The 26,007-nt window shown below is 39.6% G+C and overlaps 1 protein-coding gene across 8 annotated transcripts in view; it reads right to left on the bottom strand.

The window, feature by feature from the left end:
• Nucleotides 1-3,079: 3,079 nt before the first annotated feature.
• Nucleotides 3,080-26,007, bottom strand: part of CCNB3 (cyclin B3) — a 61,350-nt gene continuing 38,422 nt past the window's right edge. For 6 of the 8 annotated variants that reach the window (XM_028092972.2, XM_028092968.2, XM_088028792.1 and 3 more), the window contains 6 exons: nucleotides 25,912-26,004; nucleotides 12,039-12,176; nucleotides 8,290-8,445; nucleotides 7,331-7,480; nucleotides 3,524-3,654; nucleotides 3,080-3,301 (listed from right to left, as the gene is read on the bottom strand). In XM_028092972.2, the coding sequence (XP_027948773.2) occupies nucleotides 3,229-3,301; nucleotides 3,524-3,654; nucleotides 7,331-7,480; nucleotides 8,290-8,445; nucleotides 12,039-12,176; nucleotides 25,912-26,004 (741 nt within the window). In that variant the 3' untranslated portion in view covers nucleotides 3,080-3,228. The remainder of the gene's footprint in view (nucleotides 3,302-3,523; nucleotides 3,655-7,330; nucleotides 7,481-8,289; nucleotides 8,446-12,038; nucleotides 12,177-25,911; nucleotides 26,005-26,007) is intronic. The other 2 variants (XM_028092973.2, XM_028092974.2) reach the window with 2 other exon arrangements.

The following is a 26,007-nucleotide window of genomic DNA, read 5'->3' on the forward strand; positions in this document are numbered from 1 at the left end:
ACTTAAATGGACTAGGCAATGGTTTCTTTTTTTTTTAAGATTTTATTTATTTGACACACAGAGAGCACAAGTAAGCAGTGAGAGGGAGAAGCAGGCTCCTCACTGAGCAAGGAGCCTGATGTGGGACTCGATCCCAGGACCCTGGGATCATGACCTGAGCTGAATACAGACGCTTAACTGACTGAGCCACCCAGGTGTCCCTAGGGAATGGTTTCTTAGATGTGACACAAAAGCAAAAATATCCAAAATGGATAAATATGACTTCATCAAAATTAAAAATTTTTATGTTTCAAACAGCACTATCAAGATTGTCTTGTGAAAAGACAATCCATAGAATCAGAGAAAATATTTGCAAATCATATCTATGATCCAGAATATATGAAGAATTCTTACCATTCAGTAATAAAGACACATATAACCCAATTAAAGATGGGCAAAGAACTTGAATAGATATCTCTCCAAAGAGGATAAACAAATGGCAAATAAGCACATAAAAAGATGCTCAACATCACTGGCCATCAATGAAATGCAAAATAAAACCATAAGAAGATACTTCACACCCACTAGGACGGCTATAATTAAGATTTTATTTCTTTATTTGACAGAGAGAGACACAGTGAGAGAGGGAACACGAGCAGGGGGAGTAGGAGAGGGAGAAGCAGGCTTCCCGCAGAGCAGGGAACCTGTTGAGGGGCTCAATCCCAGGACCCTGGGATCATGACCTGAGCCGAAGGCAGACACTTAAAGACTGAGCCACCCAAGTACCCCAGGATGGCTATAATTAAAAAGACAGATAATAACAAGTGTTAGAAAGAATGTAAAGAAATTGGAACCCTCATATACTGCTCACAGACATGTAAAATAGTACATAATCCAGCAATTCCACTCCTAAGTATATTCACAAGAGAAATGAAAACATATGTCCACACGAAACCTTGTTCATGAATGCTCATAGCAGAATTACTCGTAATAGCCAAAAAGTGGGGAGAAAAAACAGATTTCCATCAACTGATGCCTAAACAAAATGTAGTATATTCATAAAATGGAATATCATTCAGCAATAAAAGGAAATGAAGTACTGACACCTACTACAACATGGATAAACCTGGAAAACATTATGCTAAGAGAAAGAAGCCAGACACAAAAGGCTACACATTGTATGATTTAGTTTATATGAAAAGTACAGAATAGGCAAATCTACAGAGACAAAAATATTAGTGGTTGCCTAGGGCTGGGGGGTGGGGGAGTGGGTAGGACTGGGGTTAACTGTTAATGGGTACAGGGTTTCTTTTTGGGGTGATGAAAATGTTCCAAAATTAGATTATGGCTATAGATGTACAACTCTGTGAATATACTGAAAACTACTGAATTGTACACTTTAAATGGGTGAATTGTATGATATGTGAATTTTATCTCAATAAAACTGTTACAAAAACATAAGGTTACAATGAAAACCAATTACACTGATCTGGAGTCATCAAAATATAAAAAATTCTTGAAAAAGAATTAGATGTGCTTCTTTAATAAAGAACTAAATAACAAGAGCCAGGTCTAATAGTTGTCTAATTTTGAAGTAGTGATAAGTGTAAAATAAATTTTGAGACATGAACAACCACAAAAATGATTGATGGTTCCACAATCACTTCTAAAGAAGAACAGAGTCGAAAAAATGTGGGCGGGGGGGCGGAATAATCAAATCAGTTCATTTTTTCCTTTGATGAAGTTCCAGAATTAAAAAGCAGGTATAAGATACTTCCTTTCAGTGAGGCTGGAATTTGCAAGAGGGATTCCAGCCTAGTGCTTCTAGCATGTTTATGCAAAGTTGGCTATGCAAGCTGAATCACTGTCGAGCAACTCAGACCTCTGGCTGTACCCTTTAGTCACCCTGCTAAGTAATGGAACGGGGCAGGAGGGAACCCAGTGATGTCTGGTCGCCAAGGCAAAGCAAGTTTGGAGGGGAAACGGGAAACCGACACAGAGAGAAAGAAAGCACTAAGACATCTAAGGGCCCAGAGTGCTCTCCCTCCTGTCCCCAACCACAAAAGGGGATGTGACCAGACTAGCATGGGGAATCTGGGGTCAGAACTGGGGAGGTATTTTCCCCAAGAGTTCTCCATCGACTGTCCCCTCCACCAGATTCCCACCCTCAGGACTGATATTCAAAACATGTGACACGTAGTTACACATGAGCACAGACCAATCACAACAGTTGCCAGTCACAGTACTAGAATAGAGCCCTAGAGGTCTCCTGCTGTGACAGACATCACTTACTGCAGTTGCTAGATTGCGGGGAGGTCACAGAGGTCTTAGAGGCAGGATTAAGGCAGTGACTCTTCATCAACTGGCACAGAGTAGATTCAGCTCCTCTGTTAACAACCAAGATAGCTGTACCAGTACACATCACCCCAAAGGTAGGACAGGGAGAGAGAGGAGAACCTCCTTAAGGCTTTATGAATGAACATTGGGCAAATGATCGATGCCTGCATTCATGGGACATCTCACTGATTTCACAGGTGGAAAGTTCTCCTCTTGACACAAGATAAGGTCCAAAGGAGATCCTGGCATGCCACTCCAAGCAGCTTTTCAAATTTAGACTCTAGAAAGCTGCTTAACTATGAAAGTAGGGCTATATTAGGGTTAAAATCCTAATTCCCCATCTTTTTGTCATCCAGGAAGAAACAAGGAAAGCAAGCAACCTGAGATGGGGACCAAAGGGTATTGGCCCACACTCCCAGCTGCCCCAGATCTAAACGCTGAGAGGCCTGTCTATCTGGCAGGGCTCTCTCTCTTTGAACTGGGCACCAATGCCCCAAGGATCCTCCTTGTACAGACTCAGCCTTCAATTTACACCCTAATTCAATTCTTCTTCCCATGAAGAGAAAGTCTCCAACTAGAGAAGGAAACTGGATAACTTAGATCCTTGAGGCACAGGGAAAAACATCCCTGGGCTATGCATGGGGCTCCCGAGCAATAAGAGGGGACGTGAGCCCTTTTAACAACAAACAATTTTTTATTAAATTTCTAATCAAATACTATAATAATTTCTTTTCTTTCATAACAAGTTAAATATTTACAACACTATCAATTTGGGAAAAGACAAACAAAAGAGTAAAAAAGAAAGACAAGTGATCAAAAGACACATTCAAAGACAGAATAAGTAACAGCTTATTTCAATGCCTGCCTGGCCCTGGTGGCCGCTGCCAGTGTGCCGGCTCCTCAGCCTCAGACTTAGCAGTAGTTCAAAATCTTCTCTAGCTTCAACATGTCCAAGGGGGGGATTTTGGTGACTTCGAAGAAGACCCTGCAAAAGGAAGAGGGGTCTGCTCAGCGTAAAAATAAGCCAAAGCAAACAGGCTCCTTGGAATAAATGAGACATAGGACTCTTGGTTCCCTATATTGGTTTAATCCTAGAGCAGAAAGTAAGGCGAACAGTACTGAATCTTTCTTTTTCCTTAAGTGAGGCTAGTCTGTGCCTCCCCATGGCTGAGCACAAACCCATCCTCAACCGGAGCTTGGTACTTACTGGTGAGAATACTTGGAATGCACAGTCTTGAGCTTGTTGCAAGGACGCAATGTCAGCAGGGTGTTTAGCTGCTTGACCAAGGGGTGAAGATCAGAGGTCTTGTAGCCACTGTAATACTCCAGGGCAGGAGCCTGGAAGAAGCAACATGAACAGTGACTTTTACCACAGGAAGCGGACCCTTCCTCTATCTCTACCATCCCAAATCCAGACTTTGTATACATGGTATAGGCAGAGGAGATAGTCAGACATTTCAAAAACTCATACAGCACAGACACTGACGAGTAAGTATAGAGTACTTCCTAGAAGACTAGGTTCCAGCTGCAAACTAATGGTACGGCTATCCAGATGAACATATGTACCATATACCCACAGGTACCAGTTGGATATTAGCCCTGGTTGTAGGTATTCATGTAAGCTGAAATCCACTAAGGAATCTAAGGAACATGACTAACTTTGTAATTTACTCACGCTCAGGTCAAGAGCCAATGGCCAGGCAAACCTCAAAACAAACTTAAGATCCCAAGTCAACAGACAACAGGAATTTAAGGCAGTTCCTTTTCTCTGGCTCTAAGAGCTATCATTCCATGCATTTATGTTCTCATTCAATTTTAAGGATGCCTATTATGTGGCAGAAGTAATACAGCAGAGCGTTTAAGAGGAAAGGTTCCAGAAGCAAACGGCTTAGGTTCAAATTCTAGCTCCAACAACAGCATGGACTTGAGCCAGTTATTAATTTCTTGGTGCCCCAGTTTCCCACTATGCCAAATGGGGATCATTACAGTAATTGCATCATAGGAGCGAATGAGTTAATACACACAATGCACAGTGGAACAGAGGCTAGCTAGGGTTAATATTACCAAGCCCTGTGTAGGCTGCTGTGAATACAAAGATGACTAAGGCCCCTGCCCCTAAGGAATGTGTAGTGGGGGAGACAGCCGTGCACACAGAGAATTACAGAATGTGTGGGAAGGTCTATGATGAAAGTGAGAATGGGACCCTGGAGAAACAGAGCAGCAGGACCCATGAACTTTGGCCAGGAGAGTCACAGAAAGCTTTGTAAAGGAGGGCACGACTGCAGTGGGCGTTGAAAGTCAAGTGGGAGCTCCACAGGTAAAGAAGAGAAGGTCTCTTCTATAAGGCAGTGGTTTTCTAAAAGTGTCTTAAATTACTTTCTCTGAACTCTTTTTTTTTTTTCAAATATCTTACCTGGAAGCCTAAATACCTACCTGGAATTGGGAGGGAGAGCTAACAAGCCCACCAATTTGGATCCCTTTACCTTTTACAGGGCCCAGGAGACACTTCTACAGGAATCACAGGGCTCTACTGAATACTGTTTAGAAACCACTGCCACAGGTAAAGGGCAATCACTGGCATGCTGAGCAGGGGAGTAACACATTATATTGGGTGTGTCAAATAAGATTAATGGCTCCATTGTCACTGCACAGGTTCGGACCCCAATGCTTCATCTTGACTATTACGAAAGCCTACTCACTGGTGTTCCCACTTTTATACTATCTCTCATTTAATTCACCTTCTCTACTGCTATACCAGTGGTGTTTCCAGAACACACAAGGAGGAGTAGGTCACTCCCCTGCCTCAAAACCTTCCAATGCCTTCATATAAAGTGGGTCTCTCCATTTGGCATCAAAGGTCTCTCACAATCTGACTACACCCTACCATTCCGGTCTCATCTCTCACCACTCCCTGTTAATATATCCTCTGCTCTATCTACAGGAAGTGCCTTATTCTGCCCCAAATACCTCACACTCTTCTCACTGCCTTCACATCTGGTCAGTTATCATTCCCTCTACCTAGAATGTCTTCTCTAACAGGTTCCTACTCATCTTTCAAGACCCAACTCAAAAGTCACCTCCTCTGTGAAGCCTTTATCTATAGAGGCGGTATACATAGCATAGAGGACTGTGGGGCCATACTACCTGAGTTCAGATCAGGGCTGACACTTAGCTGATACTCATTGGTGTAACCATGCCAACTGTTAAAACACAGAACTATTTCTATACTGGTCGGCAGGCAGTTTGCTGCCCTGAGTCCCTCAGTTGTCCCCCTCAGAACCTACAACATTTCCCCATGATCTGAAGATCAAAGCCTGGCACAACGTGGAGCCTCTCCAGGGCCACAGTTCCAAAGTTATGGCCACATCAGTTCTGATGATACAGGAGGTATAACAATTTGAACACGACCCCTAATCCCCAAAGACTAGCTCTGCCTCTCATTAGCAAAACATGGGAAGTTATTTCTTATCTGTAAAGTAGGGACGATGGTACTGATCTTGTGAAAATTAAATGAGTTAATACACAAAGTACTTAGATCACTGTCTAAGCACTAAATAAATGCTAGCCATTTTTTTCCTTTTCATCATCATCACTGTCATTTACTGAATGCTTTCTCTGTCCCAAGAAATTTCAGTATGAGTTGTCCAAGTTCACACAACGGTTTATAGCAGTCTTTCTTGGTACACAGAGGTTTTCCCAGCAGTAGTGGCTGCAGAACTTCTAGGTTGGAGGAGCTTAGGAATGACTTTTACTTATACTGGGGAAGGAGGCTTTAGGGGACTTCCTCTTCAGAGAAGACCACTATACTATACCTCTGAATCCCCCATTATACACACAGACAGTTGCTTGCACAAGTCTGGGTCTGTGCTTCTCAAATTATATTCCAATGAGCTCTCAGGGGAGTGGAGGGCAACCGTGCTGGGGGGACTGCAAGGGGCAGAATGGGGTCAGGTAAGAAGGGGGCCCATCCTACCACCTGCTGCAACCAGAATTATTTCATATTAGTCTGTTTTACAATATTGGGTTTTCAAGTAAGCTTTCTTTGGAATAAAGAGTACTGCGACTAAGAAAAATAAAGTAAAACAATTCAAAACCATTGCTGTAAAAACCCTTTAAGCAGCCAGGCTCTTAACACGTTGAGATGTCAAAGAATTTATAACTATGGGCACATGGCAGTTTTATCACTGAGTTGCCCATGACCCTACTTTACACCTTCCTCCCGAATTTACCCTGTGTTTTCTTGCCTTTAATTTGAAGTACAGGTGACATACAATACTACCTTAGTTTCAGGTGTATGACATAGTGATTCAACATTCATATACATTACAAAATGCTCACCATGATAAGTGTAGTCACCATCTGTCACCATACGTTATTACAATGCTATTGACTACACTCCCTATGCTGTACTTTACGTCCCTGTGACTTATTTATTTTGTAACTGGAAATTTGTGCCTTTTAATCCCCTTCACCTATTTTGCCCTTCCCTCCACCCCCTCCCCTCACTAGTTTGTTCTCCATATTTATGAATCTGTTTCTGTTTTTTTTTTTTAATTTCATTTATTTATCTGAGAGAGAGAGAGAGCGAGCGAGCACAAGCTGGGGAAGCGGCAGATGGAGAAGCAGGCTCCCCACTGAGCAGGGAGCCCAATGCGGGGCTTGATCCCAGGACCCTGGGATCATGACTTAAGCCAAAGGCAGAAGCTTAACTGACTGAGCCACCCAGGTGCCCCCCGTTTTGTTTTTTTAGATCCCACAGAGAAGTGAAATAATACAGTATTTGTCTTTCTCTGACTTATTTCACTTAATATAATATCGTATAGGTCCATCCATGTTGTCACAAATGTAAGATTTTATTCTTTTTTATGGCTAAGTAATATTCGTGTGTGTGTGTGTGTGTGTGTGTGTGTGTGTATACACCGCATCTTCTTTATTTATTTATCCATCAGTGGACACTTAGGTTGCTGATTCTGTGCTTCTAAATCTCTACCCTGTGCCCCCGTCAAGTGTTTACCCAGTGTCCGAGCTTCTTCATATAGAGGGCCAGGAGGAAGGAGCCAGCAGCTAGTTTGGAAGCCCTCTCCTGGACATAGTCGTATTCCTGCAGAGTCATCTCACAGATGAAGCGGGACAAAGTCAGTGTCTTCATGTTGGCACGGAGACACTAAGGGTGGCAAGAAGACTGGCTCAGCAATCAATTCAGAAAAGCAGCACCTAGCAGAAGACCCACTGTACCCACTCTCTCCAGTTATCCCACTTCAGGCCTAAATGGCTCTCTGTCTGAACAATTTACCTCTCTTGCTACTATGACTCACACTAAGGACCCTACCCCCAAAAGCACAGAATCTTTCAGGCAGGGATTCTGAAATCGGCCAGTGGGATTTGCTACCTTTAGAGTTTTTAACCAAATTATCAAGTATCCTTGTGGCACCCTCCCTCACATCCCCTTTCTTTGCAAGTTATCCTTTGAAGAGCCAAAATTCTCTAACTTTGCACCTGGCTCCACCCTAGAAATATTCCATGCTCCAAAAGAATTTCCCTTTTCTTGTTTGGATCTTTTTTAAAAATTATAACCTATAACACACACATAGAGGAAAGTGCACAGGTGTACTTGTAGAATACTATAAATAATTATAAAGTGACCTCCCCTGTAACCAACAGTCAGATGATGGAAGAAAAGTTTACCAGCATTTCCCCCCAACTTCCCACGTGTCCCTTCCTGATCAAAGACTCTTCTTCCCCTCCCTTAGACTGCCTTCACCTCAAAACATAAAGGTACACCAGGAAAGTCTTCAATTCTGTTCCCCCCTCAACACTTGATAAAGGTGGTCAGTCTAGGAGGGTGGACTGAAGAAGAAATTCCCCTGTCCCCCGCTGCCCCTTTCCCTTTCCCTACCATTCAAGCAGCCACTCTGGGTATGGAGGGGACTAACCCAGTAGTGGGAGAATGAGGATGTGCCTCCTCCCTCTTACCCTAGCATATCTGCGCAGGAAATGATAGGCGATGGGAATGTTGATATCAAATTTGAGAGTTTGCAGGATGCTGATTTCCATGGTGAGCATCTCATCTCGCTGATAAATATCATCACAGATGTACAGGAAGTCATCCACACAAGGTGGGTAGGACTCCTACAGGTGGAGAGGAGAGATAGTCACAAACAGGCAAAGAGAGCCCACTCCTCTCTGCTTTGGGATAAAAGGCAGTGGGGGAGAGAAGTGAAAGATAGGGGGCAATAACGTTTCCCAGCATAAACCTTCAAGGTCACTCTGAGAGCAACCTTCTGGTTGATTTGAGTGGTCCATCTGAAAAACAAAATCAGAGACACAGGAGACATCTGCCCCAAAACTGCACCACTGGAGAGAGAATCAGGCCTTGTGGGGTAGATTCTTACACTATTCGGAGTGGCATAATATGGCACAGGAACCAGTAGCAATGATCTTTTATTTTTTTAAACATTTATTTATTTGAGAGAGAGAGAGAGAGCACAAGCAGGGGGGAGTAGTAGAGGGAGAGGGAGAAGCAGAATCCCTGCTGAGCAGGGAGCCCGACGTGGAACTCGATCCCAAAACCTTAGGATCATGACCTGAGCCGAAGGCAGATGCTTAACCGACTGAGCCACCCAGGTGCCCAATGATCTCTCTTTTAATGAGTGAAAGCCTAGAATGAGAAATCTAAGACCTGCTCTGGGGGAAGGGAGGAAAGAAGACCACAGAAAGTAGAGCTAGAGATGGAAAATAAGCTGGCACGTTGTTTCCCAGTCTAAGAAATGAACAGGGATGTTCGGGAGGGGGCCCTACTGGGGTAGCAGGCAGTGAGAGACAGGCAGACTGGCACAGAGAGAGCCCAAGCAGAGACTGAGGACTGCAGAGAGTGGGAGGATATGCTCAGGGGCTAGACAGAGGAGATCCAGACCCGGCCAAGGGTGAGAAGGACCCCTAACCAGGAAGCACCTTAACATGTCCTGTCCTCTGCAGGGTGAACCTTGGTTTTGGGGAGAGGACTAGGAAGCAGGAAGACCCCAAATCTTTTATCCAGCTGCATCTAACTGCCCACCCCAGCGTTCTTCCCACACCTTTCTCTTTCTATTTTGAGATCTCAGACTAGACCAACCCTCTAGTTTTGCAGACAAGGAAATTGAGGCACAGAAAGAGGAAGCAAATTACTCAAGCTCACACAGCAACCTAGCAGCAATACCAGGCCAAGAAACTCTCCCCTCCTTTGCCCTGCTCACCAGTGGTTCCTTCCTTTCTTCTCTCCTCAGACCATCTCCACATCTCCCCTTGCAAAAGTCTTTCTGTACTTCTCAATCCTGTGAGGGAAAGACACCCCTTCTCCAAAAGACATAGTGGGGGCCCTTCATCCTGATAACCAGAACAGGGTTCTGGTACTCTTGGTTCCCAGACTTGCTTAGAAGTGCCTCTTTGTACTCTGCTCCTCATTCTGCTGTTGGCCAGGGACCCCCAGCTTCTTTTTAACCCTCCTGAGGCTGAGGCATGGAGGACTTAGGACCTTGTGCTAAGCCACAAGGATAGCCCTAGGTAGGAGGAGGAAAGAGGAGGGAGAGGAGGGAGGGGCAGAGGGAAGGAGAGCAAAGAATGAACTAGGGAGTGCCTGATCAGGGAAGGAAACGAGCCAGAGAGGGAAGCAGCAAAGGAGGGAGCAAGGGGGAGAATGAGAGAAGAGGAAGGGAGAAAGGGAAGGAGGAGGCAAAAGAGGAAGGAAGGGACAGAGGAAGGAGGGAGGAAGTGAGTCAGGGAAGGTGTAGGAGGAAGAGAGAGAAAGAGAGAAAGAGGATAGAAATGAGCAAGTGATAGTGGGTGGGAGGAAATGAACACTGGAGAGGAGAGGCAGTAATCAAGAGGGGGAGTTTGGAGGGAGCAGACTGTGAGCGGGGAGCAAGCGAACCAGGGAGCAAGTGAGTAGGGAAGGAAGTGAACCAGAGAGGGAAATAGTGAGGAAAGGAGCCAGGGTGGGAGGGGGAAGAGAGAGAAGACGCAAGGGAAAAAGGAGATGAGAGAAAGAAGGTGGAAGGTGGCTAGAATTAAGAGGGAGTCATAGTGCCACGGTGCCAGGAAGCAAGAGTGGGAGGTAGAGAGGGAAGGAGCACATGAAGAAGGGAGAGAAGGAATGAACAGAAAAGGGAGGAGGGAGGGGATGGAAGAGGGAGGGAGTGCAGCATGAAAGGAATGAGGTGGGGAGTGAGGAGGGATGGGACAGAGGGAAGAGAGCAAAGAAAGGGAAGAAAGGAGTAAGGGAGGGAGGGAAGCTGGGAGGGAAGAGGATGGAATGGGACAGAGGGTGGGAGGGAGGTGGTGGCAGGAAAGGAGACACAGAAGGAGGGATGGATAGAATAAGGGTGGGGGGAGGGGAGAAAGGGAACCAGGGAGGGAGGGAGGGAAAGAGTGACACAGGGAGGAAACCCAGTTTGTAGTGAATGAGCGCACCAGGCAAGGATGGAAGAATGGAGGGAGGGATGAGGGAGGGACTGAGGGAAGGCTGGTAAAAGGAAGGGAGTCAGGGAGCAAGGGGAAAGTGAAGCAAGGAGGGACGTGAAGCAAGAGCTGCAAGAAAGGGAGGCAAGTAAGAAGCAAGAGAGGGAGGACTGGAATGGGGGAGGGACGTAAGGATCTAGGGAGGGAGGGAGGGAGTCAGGAGGGAGGGAGGCAAGAAGCAAGTTAAGGATAAAGCTGCGGAAGGAGCAAGTGAAGGAGCACAGAAACAAACTCACAATTCTAGAGCTCTTTGAATTCAGTACAAGTTGCTACCTCTCTGCTTCTAAACCCTAAGGCTTCACACAAGTAGCCTATCATGGAAAAAATCACAGTTGAACAAGATCATTTAGCATCTGAGGGAGAGGAAAGAATCAGAGAAATTAGATGGCTTCTGGTTAGGAAAGAAAGGCCAGCAGGGCGCCTGGGCGGCTCAGTCATTTAAGCGTCCAACTCTTGATTTCAGCTCAGGTCATGATCTCAGGGTCCGGGGATCGAGCCCCGCTCAGCAGGGACACTGCTTCGGGATTCTTGCTCTCCCTCCCTCCATGCTCTCTCTCTCTCTAAGGTGAATGGATAATTTCTTCAAAAAAAAAAAGAAAGGAAGAAAGGCCAGCGACTTGCTTTTACAATGCTACTTCAAAAATAACTATTTCACCTGGACTCACTACCATCCGTACCAGGCCATGTTTTCTTAAATGTCTCCAGCACCCAGGTTTGGAATTGCCTTCTTATCTATGCAGTTCAAGATCCCACTAGATAGAGATGAAGTTGGTGGAAGAAGAAAAGAGTGCGGGGTAGATGGAGAATTATGGATCAGAAGGAAGACTAACAAAGAACAATGTATTTAACTAGGCATATGCCCACATACACCTATCTTCAAAGAAGAAATGAAAGAACCCTGTGGATGCCAGGAAACAAATATACCACCACTGCCACCCAACACCAGTGTCCCTGCTAGGAAAGACCGACCAAAAACAGGTAGGAAATATTACTTGTGTGTGTATGTATGTAATTATACATGCACACACACACACACACACACACACACACACACAGAGTTGCACATACATGCAAATGTAAGTGCATGTATATGTGCGTGTGTATATACGTGTAGATGATACATACACATATACATACATATATGCACATATAGGCATACAAATACATATATATCAGACTTGGGTAGAAACTTGATTAATTTTCTCCAGGCTCTCTGAACTCAAGCTCACCTCAAATTTTGCTGCAATCAGAAATGCAGTGGAACCAAGGAGTTGTAGCTTGTCCCTCTTGCATACTACCTCCATAAGGTAATGATCCACCAGTTTCACTGCCAAGTACAGGGTCTCGTGACTCATCTCAAAGGTCATCTGGAGGAATACACAAACACGAATGTATCATATTTTCCCACCCCAAGGCCACATCCAGTAGATCTAACTACATGGTCTGTGGCATTGAGGACAGTGGAACTACCAGACCTGGCCCACTGAGACTCAGCTATGAATGTGGGAACTGCTTCAGCTGGGTGCCTAGATCTAGATCTCCTGTGCCTTTGAGGACCCTGGCATTATCCATCCCTACATATTTAGGTAAATGACCAGTCTTATAAACCAGAGAGAGATGAGGCGCCTGGGTGGCTCAGTCGGTTGGGCGTCTGCTTTCGGCTCAGGTCATGATCCCAGCATCCTGGGATGGAGCCCCGTTTTGGGCTCCTTGCCCAGCGGGGAGTCTGCTTCTCCCTCTCTCCTGCCCATGCGCACTCTCTCTCTCTCAAATAGTCTTTTTAAAAGGTCAGAGAGAGATGCTCTGCCTTCTCTATGAGCACCTTGAGTAAACACACCCTCTCCCCTTGATCTCCAGGACTTAGATTCTTGCTTTCCCCATTTGCTACTACATTATACAGTGAACCCCCCCAAAGAGATCATGTTCCTTTACCTCTAAAATACAGAGACCCGTTTATTAGTATATTCATTCATTAGTGTCTCTTCCCAATTAGATATGCTATTAGAATATATGGATTGGAAGAAAGTACCAATTAGCACCATTTGGAAGTGAGCTGAGGGACTGGAGAAGCCAGAATGAGATTAAAGCATTAGTAGCATAATCCTCTTTCCCTTTGTTTCTCTTATCTATCCTTGCTTTGCCTTCACCAACTCCAAGAAACCATCTCCTATAACTCTAGACCCAGTGTTAATTCTGGCCCATATGGCATCTTTATGCAAATTAGGGGGGGAAAGTGACGTCTTCGGGTGAATGCAGCCCTGCAGGCACACATCTTATCAAGTAAACAATACCTTTATATGAATTAGCAAAAGGTACCCCTGCCTCAAGGCAGAGCAGCTCCACAGCCAGAATGCAGAGCTTGACAAACAGTATGAGCTGGATTCCATCGCCCACTTTTGTCTTGCCTAGGAACCTTGTGTAGGCACAATCTGCACTACACACAGGCGTCCTACCCAAACCTCAGTGATGCTTCTTCCTCTCTACCCCTTAAATTCTTAGATTCAAGAACAATAAAATCTACACTAATCCAACACCTCAACCAATGCAGGAATCTTCTCTTTAATGTCTCCACCAAATAATTGTTCAGTTCCTGCTATAGAACTCCAAATACAGCCTGATCTCTCTTTGAATGGTTTTAATGGAAAATTTTTCCTTATACTGAGTAGAAATCGCCTTCCTGGTAAAATTCGCTTACTTCATTGGGCCTCCTTTTATGTAGGCTCCTCTTATTGACCAAAGCCTAGATGTCCAAAAAGTAGGCCAATAAGAAGCACTGGAGAAATGGCTGATTATCAGAAAATGGTTGAATACATCAGTCAGCAATAGATGTATTAAATTTTTGAATAACAGAAATACCAAGAAGCCGTTCTTACTGTTCCTGGGATATGGCCTTGGATTTTCTCAGCAATCCATCCTTATCAGTTTCCTATTGCAATGTAATAAATTACCACACAGTTAGTGGCTTAAAACAACACAAATTCATTATCACAGATCTCGAAGTCAAAAGTGCAAAATGGGACTCACTGGGCTAAAAAAAAAAAAATCAAGGTGTTAACAGGGCTGTGTTTCTTTCTAGAGGTTCTAGCAGAAAACCCTTCTTCTAACTTCTACAAGCTGCCCACATTCCTTGGTTTGTGGTCCCTTCCATCCTCAAGGCCAGCAATGGTCAGCAGAGTCTTTCTCACACTGCATTACTCTCTGCCTCCCTCTTCCACATTTAAGAACCCTTGTGATTACACTGGGTCCACTTGGATAATCCAGGATAGTCACTGTATCTTAAATTTGGCTGACTGCAATCTTAATTCCATATTCTATTTTAATTTCCCTTTGACACGTGAAGTAACTTATTCATAGGTTCCGGGAATTAGGATGTGAACATTTTATTCTGCCTACCACAGAGGAATGTCGTAAGAAAGAGGTGGAGAGAGTTCATGCAGATGAATGACTACCACCATAAGTATCAAGAAACTGAGGTCAAATAATTACCAAAAAAAAGACAGTAAGAATGGAACGTAGCAGTTCTCTGAGGATGACACCTCTATGAGTAAATGACAAAGCCAATGCTTGCATAGCTTCTTTCCAGTACATCTCATAGGCACTTGGCCACCCATGTAACATGTTGTTAAGAAATGGTTAACATCTAACGTGTGGGTAATATCTGAATGAATGGTTGAAATTCGGAGTCAATAAATATTTGAATCAGCAGCAGGGTCAGTGATAGCAATCTTCCTTCTTTGAATATAAGACAGTACTCTTCTAACATAATTCTACCACTTGGGACTACAGAGAGCAAGTGTAATTGTTCTCGTGACAGCCCTTCAGCTACTGAAGACAGTTACCATGTCTCCTACAAATTTCCATTCTAGACCAAATAACTTGACTTCCTGTAACTATTATTCACATGATACAGTTTTCTGTCCCCTCAGCATCAGGCTCCACATAAGGAGCCTGACTTTGTGCCAGTTAGAGAAAAGTGGCAGTGCTCTAGATAATTCAAGCAGCTACAACAAACAAAGAAGCCTTTCAGCACTGTAGCAAGAGTCTCTCCCTCACAACTGCCCTTGGCCAGCACACCCTTCTAATTCTTCATAAATGATTATGCTCCTTAACTGGGGATGGGTAAGAAGGAACAAAAGGGAAGTAATAAATAAATAAATAACTACAGAAATTATAAAGAGTACTCTCAGTCTCAAAGGAGGAAATAAATTTGACAAAATTTATCTCAAATTCCAAAACTCAAAGACCATCTTCTGCAAAGATGAATAAATGGGAGAAAATTACCCATTTATATGAAAAATAACAAGTAATTTTTCAAGGAGAAATGTCCTGACAAACCAGAGCCAAGTGTCTACTTATGAAAGCTTTTCACTTCAAAGAACTGAAATAAACTTAAAAAGTATACTCTCCACAAGAGCTGAGAGAACACTGAATCTATGAAAAGAGAACACTCTGAGATCCAGAAAGACTGGTTTCTGATGAAAAAGCAATTACTTAATTAAAAAATGTAATAGGGGAAGTGAATAGTACATTCAGTTATGACAAAAATCAAATAAATGATTTCAAAGGCTGCTTTAAGAAATTCTCCCAGAACTGAGAGGTAAGAGAGAGCTGAAGATAATGAATGAAAACCTGAGACACAAAAATTCTGGAGATACACATACACACACACACACACACTCAAAATGAGATAAGAGGCCAAAGAGAAATAATGATAAAAATTTCAGACTAAAAGAACTCACAATATACTGGACAAAATTAAGGAAAACATATCTACATCTAGAAATGTCAAAAATAATTATTTGTAGGGAAGGTAATAAACAATAATAATATGGATCTAAAAGTCTCAGTTATCTTGACTAAAAATAGAAGGAGAAATAAACTAAAAGTGTGCAAATTATCTCATCATACTCCAGAGGCAATTAATAGATCAGGTTCACTAGAGAGGCTGATTAAATAATGGGCTATATCCATCTAATAGAATATTATGCAACACTTTAAAAGAATAAGGTAGATCTATAATTATATGGAAAGATTACTAAGACATTCTTAAAAGAGCAAGATGCAATGTGTACAGCATGACCTATTCATATAACAAAAATATCATAAAACCCACACTCATTAAAAAGCTGCATTTTTATGTGTAAATATGCCTATATGTGTGTACATTCATGCATTACTCATAAAATTTAAGATTTTTTAAAATTTTATTTTATTATGTTATGTTAGTCACCATACATCATTTGTTCTTGATGTGGTGATCCATGATTCATTGTTTTCGTATAACACCCACAGCTCCATGCAGTATGTGCCCTCCTTAATACCCATCACCAGGCTAACCCATCCCTCCACCCACCCACCCAAAACCCTCAGTTTATTTCTCGGATTTTTAAAGAAAGGATAGTCAAAACTTAATAAAAGTGATAACATACACATAAAAGGATCTGGAAGGATACACACTAAATTATTTATAGTTGTTACCTCTGAGGAATAAGAAGAAAACAGTTGATTTTATTCATATACATATACACAAATATATATGAATACATACACACCTTATAAATATATATTAATTGATAGTTTAAAAAATTGTATGGGGCAGAGGATTTAAGGTGAGATGGAGGGAGTGAAGAAATGCCAGGAGAAATAAACTAAACAATGATTGTGGATGGTTACCACACTGCCCTTAGACTTTGATAAGTTAAGCAGAAAAATAAATTAGCATATAAATTATATAATTATTAAGTCAAAATTAATTGATATAATGATCTTTGTATTCTAGAGAATACCTGTTTTCTACAAACATCAGTGAATCATTTATAAAAACCCATTATATCTGAAGCGATGAAGAAAATCTCATTAACTTAAGAAAAACAAAAATTATCATGCAGGTCACATTCTCAACACACAGTACAATAAATCTAGAAATTGGCAATAAAAGGATAAACCAAACTAAAGAAAAGAAAAGCATCTGAAAAAAATGGTAAGCACTATTCTTAAAGAAAAAACAAAACCTAGGTCAATAAGGAAATAAAATTTGCAATCACAGATTATTGAGGAAAAAAACAAGATAGCTACAACACTATCTTTCAAAATTAATGGGATGTAATCAGAACTGTTACTTAGAAGAAAATGTATACCTTTAAAGCTTTTATTATGAAGTCAGAAATAATTAAAATAGACTAAGCACGCATTTTAAGAAGCTAGGGAAGACAACAGAATAAACCTTAATAAACTGAGTAAGATAACAAATATTAAAGCAGATGTCAATAATTTTTTTAAAAAAGAAAAACTATATAAATATATCCATGAGCTGGTTCTTTGACCAGAAAACTGAATGAAACTCTTGCAAGGAACACTGAAGACAGCATGCACATGTATGCACACACATGAAAGCAAGCTAACACATCACACGCATTTTAAATGAAAAAATAAATAATTACAAAGAATTATAAAAGAATACCATGTATAGTCTATGACAGTAACTGTGAAAAACCTACAAAATGAATGAATTTTAAATACAATATAAACCACAAAAATGACTCAAGAAGAACAATAAATCCTTGGTAGGTCAATAATCATCAATGTTATTAGAGTTATCAAAGAATGACACACATAAATGGCACCATGCATCAATATGTTCATGGGCCAGTTCACCAAGGAAAATAATTCCTGTGTTAAACTTAGTACTATAGGAAAATTTTTCTAGTTATGTTAGGCTAGAACAGTCCTAGTACCACAACTTAATAAAGACAGCACCAAAAACTTACAAAGGAATCTTATTTGTGAATATAGAAGCAAAAATTCTAAATAAAGTATAAGCAATCAAATCCAAGAGTAAATTAAATAAACCAAGACTAAGTTCAGCAAAGTAGATGAATACAAAATAAGTACAGAGTATGGTGACTAACATAGCATAATAAAATTTAAAAAAGTAGAGAAAACTATTGATTGCTTTCTCAATATATGAATAAATTTAAGAATTAAAGAAAAAAGGATAATATTCATAACATTAAAAAAAATTCCTCAATACCCAAGAAAAACCTTTCAAGTCAGCGAGCCCAATATGAAGAGAATCTTTTAAAACTTAAAATTACAAAAGAAGATCTGTGAATTCTCCCTGAATTAATCCCAACAGGTTATTTTTGAAAAGTTGACAAAACTATTCTACCGCTCACCTGGAAGAACTACTGTGTGAGAACCATGAATATTTTGTAAAATAAGTAAAGAGGCAATAAATGTGTTACAAACCATAATAAAAACAGCATACTACTGATATTAGAATAGACAAATGTACTAAAGAACAGAATTGGAAAGACCATAAACAAACCCAAGTATATGTGATTAAAGATTAAGAGGGACAAACTTCCAGTTATAAAACAAGTAAGTCACACAGGTAAGAAGTACAGCATAGGGAATACAGTCAATAATATTGTAATAATGCTGTATGGCAACAGATGGTAACTACACTTATTGTGGTGAGCATGGAATAATGTACAGAACTGCTGAATCACTATGTTGTACATCTGAAACTAATATAACACTGTATGCCATCTATACTACAATAATAAAACAATATGTCAATTCAAACCAGTGGACAATGAAAACCAATAAATGGTATTAGAATAACTGGATAATCACTGGGGTAAGGTGTATAGGTGCTGACACCAAAATCAAAATAAATTCCAGACAAAGATTTAAAAATGTGAACATGAAACTATAAAGGTTCTAGAAAAAATTCAGAGAAATATTTAAATTATGACTGGATAAGACTTTTCTAAACAAGAAACAAATCTTAAAACCATAAAGAGAAAAACGGATGGACCTAACTACTTAAAATGCCAATGCTACTGTACATCAACTTAAAAAAACACATTAAAATTTTTCATTTATCAGATGGCAAAAAATATAACACTCTATTTTGCTAAGATTATGAGAAAATCACTTTTCTTCAGTATAAATACAATGGGCATGATATTTCAGAATAGTGCCTGTATGTACAAAAATTCTAAATGTGCACTGCGCTTTGGTCTAATACTTCTATTCCTAGTAATTTAATACAGAAAAACAATAGTACAGTCATGAACAATGGAAGCACATGCATGTTCCCTATACGGTTATTTCTAAGAGCAAAATTCAGAAATAACTTAAATGTCCATTAATAGGGGGTTGGATAAATAATGACAGTTGAAGAACAGAATACTATGTAGTCAACATAAATGATACAGAAATATATCAATTTCACTGGAAAGATGTCACAATTACATGAACATTGTTACAAAAGAAAAAAAGCAAGTCACAAAACACTATAAAGAGGATATAACTAATCTCCAATGTGTATGTTCCTAGCAGATTTTCAAAATACACAGCAAACAATGACAAGACTGAAAAAATATAGAAATTCACAATTATAATTGAAAATTTCAGTACTCTCCTCAGCAACAGAATTAGTACACAGAAAAACAGCAAGGATAATGAAGAAACTGACAACATTAACCAACTGGATCCAACGGACATTTATCGAACACTCCATCCAACAGCAACAGAATACACATTTTCTCGAGTGCACTTGGAACATTCAATAAGACAGACCATATCTGGGTATTAACCCTTTAAATTTTTAAAGAATTACAATAATACATAGTGTTTTCTTTGACCACAATGGAATTAAACTAGCAACTGATAACCAAAAAATAGTAGCAAAAACTCCAAACACTTGGATATCAAACGACAAACTTCTAAATAGTCCAAGGATCAAAGAGGCTGTCTCCCAAAATTTGTGGCATGCAGCTAAAGCAGTGCTTAGGGAAAAATGTATATCATTAAATGCTTCTATTCAAAAAGAAGAAAGGTCTTAAATCAATAACCTGAGCTTCCACCCTAAGAAACTAAAAAAGAAGAGCAAATTAAACCCAAAGCAAAAGGAAACTATAAAAATTGGAGCAGATACCGATAAAACTGAAAAGAGAAAAACAGTAAGAAAATGAATGAAATGAAAACCTGGTTCTTTGAGAAGATCAATAAAATTGATAAACTTCTGGCAAGACTGATAAAAAGAAGACACAAATTACCAAATATCAGGAATGAAAGAGTGAATAATAAGGGAATATAGGAACAACTCTATGCATATAAATTAGACTTAGATGAAATGGACCAATTCCTTGAAAACCACAAACCACAAATCAAAAGTCACCTGAAACAAAACAGGTAACTTGAATAGTCTTATAACCATTAAAGAAATTATATTCTTAGTTAAAATCCTTCAGGAAAAAGAAAAAAAAAACTTCAGGCACAAATAACTTCACTTGTAAATTCTACAGAACATTTAAAGAATAAATAACATTAATTCTACATATCTCTTCTAGAAGACAGAAGAGGGAGATATGCTCAAATTATTTTATAAAGTCAGTATCATCCTCATACCAAAACCAAAGACAGTACAAAAAAACAGAAAGAATACTACAGAGAAACACCCATCATAAACACAGATACAAAAGTCCTCAACAAATTATCAGCAAATGGAAGTCCAGCAATATTTAAAAAGAATAATACACCAGGACCGAGTGGGGTTTATCCCAGGAATGAGGCTGCTTCAATATTTAAAAATCAACCAACGTAATCTACTATATTAAGTCTAAAACAAATAAAATTGTATCAACAGATGTAGAGGGGAAAAAGCATTTTACAAAATTCAACATCCATTTATGATAAACATACACCAGCAAACTAGGAATGGAAAGTAAATTTCTCAACCTGATCAAGGGTGTCTACAAAAACTCTACAGTTAAGATCATACTAATGGTGAAAGACTAACTGCTTTCTTCCTAAGATAGGGGGAGCAAGGCAAGGTTGTCCACTCTCACTGTTGCTATTCAACATCATAATAGAAGTACTATGCACTGCAATAAAACACAAAAATGAAAGTAAAAGCATGCCTATTGGAAAGGAAGAAATAACACTGTCCCCATTTGCAAATGGCATAATTATCTATGTAGCTAATCTCAAAAAAATCTATAAAAACAAAAGAACTCCTAAGAATTAATAAGTTTTAGCAAGGTCATAGAATACGAGGTCAATACACAAATATCAATATTTCATACTAGTAGTATACAAATGGAAAACTACATTTTTTAAAAATATCATTTACAATACATCTGAAACTAATGATGTACTATATGTTGGCTAGTTGAATTTAAATTAAGAAAAATATCATTTACAGTAGCTCCAAGAAAAGAAAATGTTTTGGTATAAATCTTACAAAACATGTACAGGATCTATATGATAAAAAGATAGAAATCAAAGAAAACCGAAATAAACGAAAGACATACCACATTCGTGGGTATGGAAGATTCAACACAGAAAAGATGTTAATTCTTTTCAAATTCACCTATAGGTGTGTGTTGATGGTCCGCAAGACCACCCCAAGGTACAATGATTCCTAGTCATAGGACTCAGCATATAGTCATACTTATGGCTATGATTTATTATAACAAAAGATAGAAAGCAAAATCAAGTAAATGAGAACATGGGCAAAACTTGCCAAAAACAAGAAACAAGCTTTCAAGAGTCTTATCCCAATAAAGTCACTCAGAATGCATTAAATTCCTCCAGGAATGAGACGTGACAATAACATGTAAAGTGCTGTCTACCAGGGAAACTCAGTGCCTAAGATTTTATTGGGAGCTAGTCATGTAAACACTCTCTGCCTAGCATGTACCAAAATTTCAGACTCACAAAAGGAAAGCAGGTGTTCAGAATAAACCACATTGCTTTTTTTTTAACTAACATATAACGTATTATTTGTTTCAGGGGTACAGGTCTGTGATTCATCAGTCTTACACAATTCACAGTGCTCACCACAGCACATACCCTCCCCAGTGTTCATCACTAAACCACATTGTTAATACAAAGAGTTTCGGCACAGTTATCATTAAAGGGAGGGTTTTATAGCACTGTAGGGAACTGTTTACCAGTCAACTCAGATGCCCAGACAAGGGCCAACTTTGCAAACAGGACTTTCTAAGGATAGCAGTATTTGGCCTGTTAACTCTTTTCTGCACAAGATGTAACTCAATTCCAATCAAACTCTCAGCAGGATTTTTTTGGAGATATAAACAAACTGATTCTAAAATTTATATAGAAAAGCAAATGAACTAGAATAACTAAAACAATTATGAAAAAGAAGAATGGAGCTGGACAGATCACATTACCTAGTTTTAAGACTTTCTATAAAACTACAGGAATAAAGACGGTGTGATATTGGCAAAGTGACAGACATAGAGATCAATAAAACAGGATAAAGTATAGAAATAATAATAGAAATAGACCCACACAAATAAGGTCAACAGATTTTTGGCAAAGATGCAAAAGCGATTTAGTAGGAAAAAAGTATATTTTCCCACAAATGGTGTTAGAACAAATGGAGATACATATGCAAAAAAAAAAAAAAAAAGAACTTTGACCTCAAAAACCTCATACTATACAAAAATTAACTCAAAATGGTTTACAGGGGTGCCTGGGTGACTCAGATGGTTAAGCGTCTGCCTTCAGCTCAGGTCATGATCCCAGCATCCTGGGATCGAGCCCCGCATCGGGCTCCCTGCTCAGCGGGAAGCCTGCTTCTCCCTCTCCTACTCCCCCTTCTTGTGTTCCCTCTCTCTCTGTCTCTATGTCAAATAAATAAAAAATTTTAAAAAAAACTTTAAAAAAAGATGGATTACAGATTTAATGTTAAAACTATGAAACTTTCAGATAAAATATGAGAAAAATACTCATGACCTAGGTTCAGGCAGAGAATTCTTAAAAAGCACAATCCATAACAGAAAACACTGAAAAACTAGACTATAAAAATTAAAAAACAACAAAACAAAACAAAAAAACCTTTTGCTCTGTGAAAGACCCAAATAAGAGAATAAAAAGGCTACAGACTGGTAGGATATATTTGTAAATCACATATCCAACATAGAATTTGTATCCAGAATACGTAAAGAACTCTCAATAACTTGATACAAAGAAAATATACTATATATTGGCTAACTGAACATAATACAAAAAAAAAAAGAAACTACCCATTTAAGAAATGGGCAAGACTTAAGACACTTGACCAAAGAGGATATATGGATGACAAGTATGATGTTCAACATTATTAGCCCCTGAGGAAATGCAAATTAAAACTATGGTGAGACTCCTCTACCCACCTATTAGATGGCTAAAATTAAAAAATACTAATACCAAGTGCTGACAAGGATACAGAGCAACCAGAACTCTTACACACTACAGGTGGATCTCAAGGGAATTATGGTAAATGATAAAAGTCAATCTCAAAAGGTTATGTACTGTATGATTTCATTTATATATCATTTATGAAATTACAAAGATATAGATGTGAAAACAAATTAGGAGTTCCCAGGAACAGGAAGGGGAGGGGAGGAAGACGGCTGTTGCTATAAAAGGGTAACATGAGGGATCCTTGTAGTAATGGAACAGTTGTGTCTCAACTGTGGTGGTAGTGCTTACAAAATTTTTATGTTTGATAAAACTATACAGACAAAACACACACAACAAATAAATACATGTAAAATTTATGAAATTTAAATAAGGCCTGTAGACCTTAATTATGACACTAATTATAGTTATGCGAAATGTTACCATCAGGAGAAAGTAGGTGAAAGTTACACAGGACTTCCCTATACTGTTTTTTGCAACTTCTTGTGAATCTTATTTCAAAACAAATGTTAAAATTTCGTAGAACTATATACCCAAAAGTCCAATTTACCATTTAAAAATATGAAAATTAAAGTTATAAAAACACTATATATGTTTTCTAGAACTGTGATTCTCTATCAAAAGGTGTACATTAACATCATTTGTGGAGGGGCGCCTGGGTGGCTCAGATGGTTGGGCGTCTGCCTTTGGCTCGGGTCATGATCTCGGGGTCCTGGGATTGAGCCCCACATTGGGCTCCCTGCTCAGCAGGGATCCTGTTTCTCCCTCTGCCTGCCACTCCCCCTGCTTGTGCTCTCTCTCTGACAAGTAAAATCTTAAAAAAAAAAATCACTTGTGGAGCTTTATAAAAATACATGTGCCCCTTTACCCAAAAAATACAAAAACACTAATTCAAAGGGATACATGCACCCCTATGTTTACTGCAGCATTACTTACAATAGCCAAACTGTGGAAGCAGCCCAAGTGTCCATCGATAGATGAATGGATAAAGAAGATATAGTATATATAATGGAATATTATTCAGCCATACAAAAGAATGAAATCTTGCTGTTTGCAACAACATGGATGGAGCTAGAGAGTATGATGTTAAGTGAAGTAAGTCCATCAGAGAAAGACAAATACCGTATGATCTTACTCATATGAGGAATTTAAGAAACGAAACAAAAGAGTAAAGGGAAAAAAAGAGAGAAAGGCAAACCAAGAAACAGACTCTAACTATAGAGAACAAACTGATGGTTACAAGAGGGGAGGTGGGGGGGGGGGATGGGTGAAATAGGTGATGGAGATTAAGGAGTATACTTACCATGATGAATAAAGTAATAAAAAATTCTTTAAAAAACAGAAAATATATATATGTGCCTGGGCCACACCCCCACAATTCTGATTTGATAGTATGGGATGGGACCTGGGCATCTGTGATTCTATGATCCATGCACTAGAGGTGCACCCCTAAAGTAGATGACCACCACTTAAAGTGGAGGAATAAGATACACACACAAATATTAACTGTGGTTGTGAGTTGTGGGATCACAGGTAATTATATAATTTATTACTTTGCTATAACAAATGCGAGTTTTTGTGCAATAAAAATAACAAAAGCTTTTTTAAAAGATTCAGTTCATCATTCCAGCTAGTAGATATTTTATCTCTGATATCCATTTATTTCCTATCCCTATTCCTAGTCTCACGCCATGCAATATTTGATGAGTTTATCTTTTCTGTTCTCATTTACATCACTAATAAAAATGTTGATTAGAACAAAGTCCACTGGCAATCTTCCAGAAGTCTCCTTCTAGCTTAATAATGATCAGCAATCTTTGGGATCAGCTTTATTTACGTAAGATCTACCCAAATTCTACTCTTTCTTTTTAAAGATTTATTTATTTATTTGAGAGGGTGGGGGAAAGAGGGGCAGAGGGAAAAGGAGAGAGAGAATCTCAAGCAGACTCCCAGCTAAACGTGGAGCCCAAGGCAGGGCCTGATCTCCCCATCCTGAGATCATGACCTGATCCAAAACCAAGAGTTGGACACTCAACTGACTGAGCCACCCAGACACCCCCAAATTATACTCTTATCTAATTTATTATTATTTTCATAAGATGAGAGGCATTTTCATGCTTTATTGATATCCAAATAAATCGTGTCTACCACATTTTCCTGGTCTGTTACTTCAAAGTGACCCTGAACCACTCCTCTGGTACTGAATAAAGGATATTAAACTATATTACCTTTTATTCCTAATTATATAGTTAAGACTCTTCTGGGCATAGCCTATGCCTTATATTTTCTTGCAAACTCCATTGCAAGCCATTCAATTCCATTCATTCAACAAATATTTATTGACACTCTACTATGTGCCAGGTACTATTCTGGACTCTCCTTCCTTTGTGTAAAATGATAATTAAGTATTCATAGCACTATTCCCTCAACATCCAACCCTGGACAAATAGCTACCTGCCATGTCTGGTCCTGCCATGTCTGCCACACTGTCCCTCCTATCACCGATCTCACCCAAAGCTTGAAAGACTTTGTCACTGACCCCTACCCAAATCACTAAATAGACTTTTACAAAATTTTGAGAATGATTAAACTACCATACCGTCGTTGCCTCTTCTAGAAATAGTCTCTCCTTCTGCTGGGTTCTCACAGTATCTTATATATAACATTCTTACGGTACCTAGTATATTCTACTTTTTATTGTACTCATATCTGTCTGCATGTCTTATCTTGCCCCCTAGATCATAAGCTCCCTGAAGGCAGGAACCGTGGCTCAGCTCTGTAGACCCAGAAAATTTTTACCATGCTTGGCATCTGGTGATACTGAATGAATAATCAATAAAGAGAAGAGCAGCCCCTTAAAGCAGCAGTTGTCAGGCTTACCTGCACCTCTACCAACCAGTCCACAAGAATGGCCCTCATGCAACTGCTGATGTCAGTCTGCCTGTTCATGTATTTTTTAAGTATGAACTTTTCCTG

This window comes from Eumetopias jubatus, unplaced genomic scaffold (assembly GCF_037043125.1).
Source record: "Eumetopias jubatus isolate StellerSeaLion01/CBP00866 unplaced genomic scaffold, mEumJub1_p1.0 scaffold_11, whole genome shotgun sequence".
NCBI lineage: Eukaryota > Metazoa > Chordata > Mammalia > Carnivora > Otariidae > Eumetopias > Eumetopias jubatus.